Source organism: Diaphorina citri, unplaced genomic scaffold (assembly GCF_000475195.1).
Source record: "Diaphorina citri unplaced genomic scaffold, Diaci psyllid genome assembly version 1.1 scaffold1114, whole genome shotgun sequence".
Classification (NCBI taxonomy): Eukaryota; Metazoa; Arthropoda; class Insecta; order Hemiptera; family Psyllidae; genus Diaphorina; species Diaphorina citri.
This window is the reverse complement of record NW_007378543.1, coordinates 25,806-31,501: the sequence shown is the minus strand read 5'-3', so window position 1 is coordinate 31,501 and position 5,696 is coordinate 25,806. Positions and strand designations below refer to the sequence as shown.

At 34.7% G+C, this 5,696-nt stretch overlaps 1 protein-coding gene across 1 annotated transcript; it reads right to left on the bottom strand.

Moving 5' to 3' along the window:
• Positions 1–1,327: 1,327 nt before the first annotated feature.
• On the bottom strand, positions 1,328–5,440 carry LOC103514275. The gene is made up of 5 exons (XM_026827303.1): positions 5,379–5,440; positions 3,439–4,320; positions 2,573–3,259; positions 1,729–2,077; positions 1,328–1,462 (listed from the first exon to the last, which is right to left on the bottom strand). Exons 1-4 carry the CDS (start codon positions 5,398–5,400, stop codon positions 1,731–1,733), a joined length of 1,938 nt encoding a protein of 645 aa, XP_026683104.1. The 5' UTR covers positions 5,401–5,440; the 3' UTR covers positions 1,328–1,462; positions 1,729–1,730.
• Positions 5,441–5,696: the final 256 nt, after the last annotated feature.

The following is a 5,696-nucleotide window of genomic DNA, read 5'->3' as shown; positions in this document are numbered from 1 at the left end:
CGGACCCATGGCGATTTCATAGCCCGAGTCAACTGTTCAACATGTTTTACAAGTATGCCTGGCAGAAAACACACCAATATAGCCTTAACACATTAATATCATTGTTTGTTATTCACATGTATGGGCAGACCATAACCAAACCGATAAATTAAACTAACCACGCAATACTAACTTCTAGCCCAGTATGATTTCTTTGCTAACCCTTTCTCTTTTGTCAGTCAGATGTTTGATGGAAGTGCGTTTTCTTAGGAATAATGTAGCTTTTTATTAAAAAAATCGGGCAGAATAAGACAAACCAAGATAAAATAATATGTACATACCTACCTGCATAATTAGTTATTCTTGATCGTTCAGAAGAGGTGATTTCCGGGTATTGCGGAAGTCGAATTCCTAGCATGGATCGTTTGCAAGAAATAAATTTGTCTGGATGACACTTTCTCGTCCAGGCGAAAAGGCTGTCCGTTGAAAGTCAGATAGATATCTAGAGTATGGTTTCGGGCAACTCAAAGCAAAAAGAATCTGAATAACGGACACAAATTGAAGAATACCTACTCAGAGAAGAATAATAAAATTGGTCATGAAACTCATGAAGTACTTACGTTCTTACGTACCTACCTGAGCATGAAATTTTCAATTCAATAATTCGTAGACCCTTCATAGCCTGTTGATATAACCCTGTTGAATGTCTACAAAAGGGTTAATCTAAGAACAAGATGGTATTTCTTTTTTAATTGCCAAGAAGATGCTTGTTACTTGTTTATTTAAATTAATTCTCACTTCTCGACCAAGCAAACAGAGGTGGACTAGGACTTACCCATACCTAATACCTAGTTAGAAACCTATACGTTAGTATTTTATGTACTTGATCCGTGTGCGGAATACACACCTCCTAGGGTCAAAACACAGACAGGACATGCAAATATTACATTCTGTTCATGTTGGGAGAACTTTTGACCTTTGAATAATAGACACAGGTATCTCAATTCTCATCTGTTTTATTTGAAATCTCTTCGTGGGCATCAAAAGTAAACACCCATCTCCCATCTGTGATGATGTGAGCTATGAAATTTATTTTATTCGATGCCCAGAGTCCTAAATTAAACAAGGTTTGTTCTTCCAACGCAAATAAAGAGATCATGCCATTATTGTGATTGTTTCATGATATTTATATTAATAGAGACTTTCTGTGGGTATATCTGACAAACTCAATAGTTATGCCAGAACGCGATCTTTTACGGCCGAATTTTTCTTTTTTTTTTCAGCAATTTCCATGTTAATATCTACTCATATTCACGGGTGGTCAAAATTTTGCGCATCATTATTGTGATTGTTTCATGATATTATTTATATTAATAGAAACTTTCTGTGGGTATATCTGACAAACTCAATAGTTATGCCAGAAGGTGATCTTTTACTGCCGAATTTTTCTTTTTTTTTCAGCAATTTCCATGTTAATACTCATTCCCATCTGTGATGATGTGAGCTATTGAATTTATTTTATTCGATGCCCAGAGTCCTAAATTAAACAAGGTTTGTTCTTCCAACGCAAACAAAGAGATCATGCCATTATTGTGATTGTTTCATGATATTATTTATATTAATAGAAACTTTCTGTGGGTATATCTGACAAACTCAATAGTTATGCCAGAAGGCGATCTTTTAATGCCGAATTTTTCTTTTTTTTTTCAGCAATTTCCATGTTAAGCAAGTTCCATGTTAATTCCAAAAATTTACGAGTGGTCAAAATTCTGCGCACTCAGTTCTTGCTGTGCTTTCTCTGCTAAGCAAAGACAAGATGGTTGCATTTGTGCTTTTGAATCTTGGTGAGATCCAAGCGAAGGACAAGATGGACAAGATCGTCCATCAGAAGGAGGTTCTGTACAACAGGTGGTGGGACATGTTTCAGCACATGTTGTAGGGCAACATGTTAAAGCTGTTGTACACTTGACATCTTCCATCGTAAGCTTCGCATGGTCTGATTGTTCATCTGTTCTTTCTGAGCCCTCCTCCATTTTTTGATCACTTTTGAATGCAGCTATGTTCGGATTACTTTTCCAAAGGAATTCTCTCTTTCCTCCTGAAACGAGAAATGTTTCCCATTAAAAGATATTTGGGTATGTAGGATCACTTTTGAATGCAGCTATGTTCGGATTACTTTTCCAAAGGAATTCTCTCTTTCCTCCTGAAACGAGAAATGTTTCCCATTAAAAAAATATTTGGGTATGTATGTTTATTCCAAATGAGCAATGAATTGTTAATTCAATTCATTTCTGAACTTTATGCTGATAGTCAAACACCTGAAATTCATATGCTTTGAGATTATTGAATTATTTCTTTATGTACAACTAGATTATCTAATTTAATGGTTTATTCCAAATGAGCAATGAATTGTTAATTCAATTCATTTCTGAACTTTATGCTGATAGTCAAACACCTGAAATTCATATGCTTTGGGATTATTGAATTATTTCTTTATGTACAACTAGATTATCTAATTTAATTAAATTTCATTTATTTATTTATTTACATTTATTAATCCTAAATGTCCATCATTCTTAGAAGTTGAACGTACTGTTGTCAATATCATCATCAATGGCTGAACTTTTGTCTCCTTCAAGTTCTAGATCATCATCATCTATTAATTTTCCACAAGGACATTTTGGACATTTGTTTGTACCCTTGGTAGTGTCAGTTGTAGGACATGTTATTGGAGGACACTTTGGAGTACATTTGGGTGGGCACACATTGGATGGACGTTCCGTTCTAATAACAGAACCTGGTGGCAGACATTTGGGAGTACATCCTGTTTGAGGGCAGACTACACATGAGGTGCACTCTGGTGAATGTGTCTTGCAAGGTATGCAAGCAATATCACAAGCCGCAGGAATATGTGTGGTTGATTTTTCACAACCTTGATAATATCTTGGCATGACGTTAATAATTTTGGACTTCTTTTGACCATCTTGACTCATATCTTTGACAAACTCAAGAATTTTACTTGGATCTTGGAGAACATCTCCTATATTATCATTCATATTTTTTGTGTCTTCGTTATTACTTACTGATTGTATGGTATCTTGTTTGTTATCGGATTTTGCAGGACTTGAGACCTGATTAGCAGATTCCATTGATTGTACTTCTGATTTTGTTTCAGCTGTATTATCCGACATTTTAATTACATTCGATTTTCTAGCTTTTAGTTGAACTGCATTTGAAGTCAATTTAGTTTTAAATGAGTTTAAGGGAAATGCTTCAAAATCTGGAAAGATATTCAGCACAGAATTGTTCAGCCCTTTTCATCATAGAATACGATATACAATTATCTATCTAATTATTATGAAATATTCCTCTCTTGGTTACATATTTTCATGATTTATGTCTGTAACTACAAACTACAAAAATATCAACAAATGGGGAAAGAACTTGAACCTTACCTACCTGATATGGAAGAGTCCTCTCTCTTATTGGCATCATACAGGTTATCATTTTCACAAATACAGGGTACAGGGCTGTTGCCATGGTGATGATGTTCAATATGAATCATATTTACAGGACAATCTTTAGGACAGATCTGACTAATTGGTTGCGGATTTATCGCTGGAGTCATAGCTGAGGTTCGTGTATCTTGCACGAATGAAGCACCTTGATCATTTTCATCTGCTCGGATAACTGAAACTTTGATTTCTTTGGCACGGGGATGTTCCTGTGATACTTTCTGATTTAGACGAAATAGTTTTTCTTTCTCTTTCAAGAAGTCATGGAAGTTCTTCTTTAATATTCTCAGATTGGATTTGGATATTTCCAAATGTTTCTTTAGTCTTTTGAGAAACTCCTCTGGAGAGACAGAAGCCAGGAATTTGCTACCTGCACTTTGCTTATGTGAAAGATTCCTCTCCAATGACTTTGAAGTTACGATGCAACTAGATTGAGTGATATTCTTTTTTAAGTTCGAAGGTAAATTAGGTGGTTTGGCTGTTTCGTCGAGACTTTCTATTTTCTCAGTTCTTACTTCGTCAATACTCTTCTCTGTTCCTAACATTGCTAAAGACTCTCCTCTGTTGAATGTTCCAATAGATAGTTGGTCATCTGATGTTTGAGGGGCAGCTTGATTTTCTTTATCTCTAACTAGAGGCGACTTTGCGTTTTGAAATATTTTTTGAACAACTTCTGAATAATGTGATTCCAAGGAGTTTGGTTCCATGATGTCTTGATTTTTTTGGTTACTATTAACATTTGCAGCATTGTTTTCAATAAATTTAGAAGGTAGCTGAGGTTTGGTCTGGATCACACTCTCTCTGTTGTTTCTTTCTCTGTTTGAAGGAGGGGCAGCTTGATTTTCTTTATCTCTAACTAGAGGCGACTTTGCGTTTTGAAATATTTTTTGAACAACTTCTGAATAATGTGATTCTAAGGAGTTTGGTTCCATGATGTCTTGATTTTTTTGGTTGCTATTAACATTTGCAGCATTGTTTTCAATAAAGTTAGAAGGTAGCTGAGGTTTGGTCTGGATCACACTCTCTCTGTTGTTTCTTTCTCTGTTTGAACTGAAATCTTTCTGTGACTCCATGTTTAGTAAGGTGTTTATTTTATTCGTCAACTTTTCCTCTGTAGCTGAAAAATACAATAATGACAATCATGTATGAGTGTACCTAAATGTAAACATGGAAATATTTAATTTGAGAAGTGCCTTTATAGCAAGAAGTTGAATAGGAAGAATATGAGACAATAAGTTGATATTTTAATACAACAAATCTGAGGTCAAAACTCCGAAAAAATGATAAACTTATAAGTTTGTTCTAATCATGTAAATAAATAGATATGTCTAATGGAAAAGAAATACCATCTTGTTCTTAGATTAACCCTTTTGTAGACATTCAACAGGGTTATATCAACAGGCTATGAAGGGTCTACGAATTATTGAATTGAAAATTTCATGCTCAGGTAGGTACGTAAGTAAGTACATTCCCAATGTCAAAATATGTACCTGCACATAAACGAGCCTGATGTAGCTATTACACGAATGCAAGATAACAACTATACCAGTCCACCAAGAGAAAAAACCATCATCCAATTTATTACCTATTTGTTTACAAGCTGCCAACAGTGCACGTTTATCTGATATCGATTGACTTGATTGACTTGTTTAGGAAAATACAAATACCTGACGGTAATAATGAAATTCCTGTATATGCTACTGCTACATAATAACAATGCTTGGCTCTTGAGCTTTCTATCGCCCTGGGGTGACAGTACGAGTAAATGTCCAGGACATTGCCCTCTTCCAATACCTACCTATGTCATTTCAATTTGTGATGGCGTGGTGCAGTGGCGGTTATTGTTCTAATTCCCAATGTCAAAATATGTACCTGCACATAAAGTGAAATCTTTCTGTGACTCCATGTTTAGTAAGGTGTTTATTTTATTCGTCAACTTTTCCTCTGTAGCTGAAAAATACAATAATGACAGTCATGTATGAGTGTACCTAAATGTAAACATGGAAATATTTAATTTGAGAAGAGCCTTTATAGCAAGAAGTTGAATAGGAAGAATATGAGACAATAAGTTGATATTTTAATATAACAAAGTTTGTTCTAATTATGTAAATAAATAGATATGTCTAATAATGACAATCATGTATGAGTGTACCTAAATGTAAACATGGAAATATTTAATTTGAGAAGTGCCTTTATAGCAAG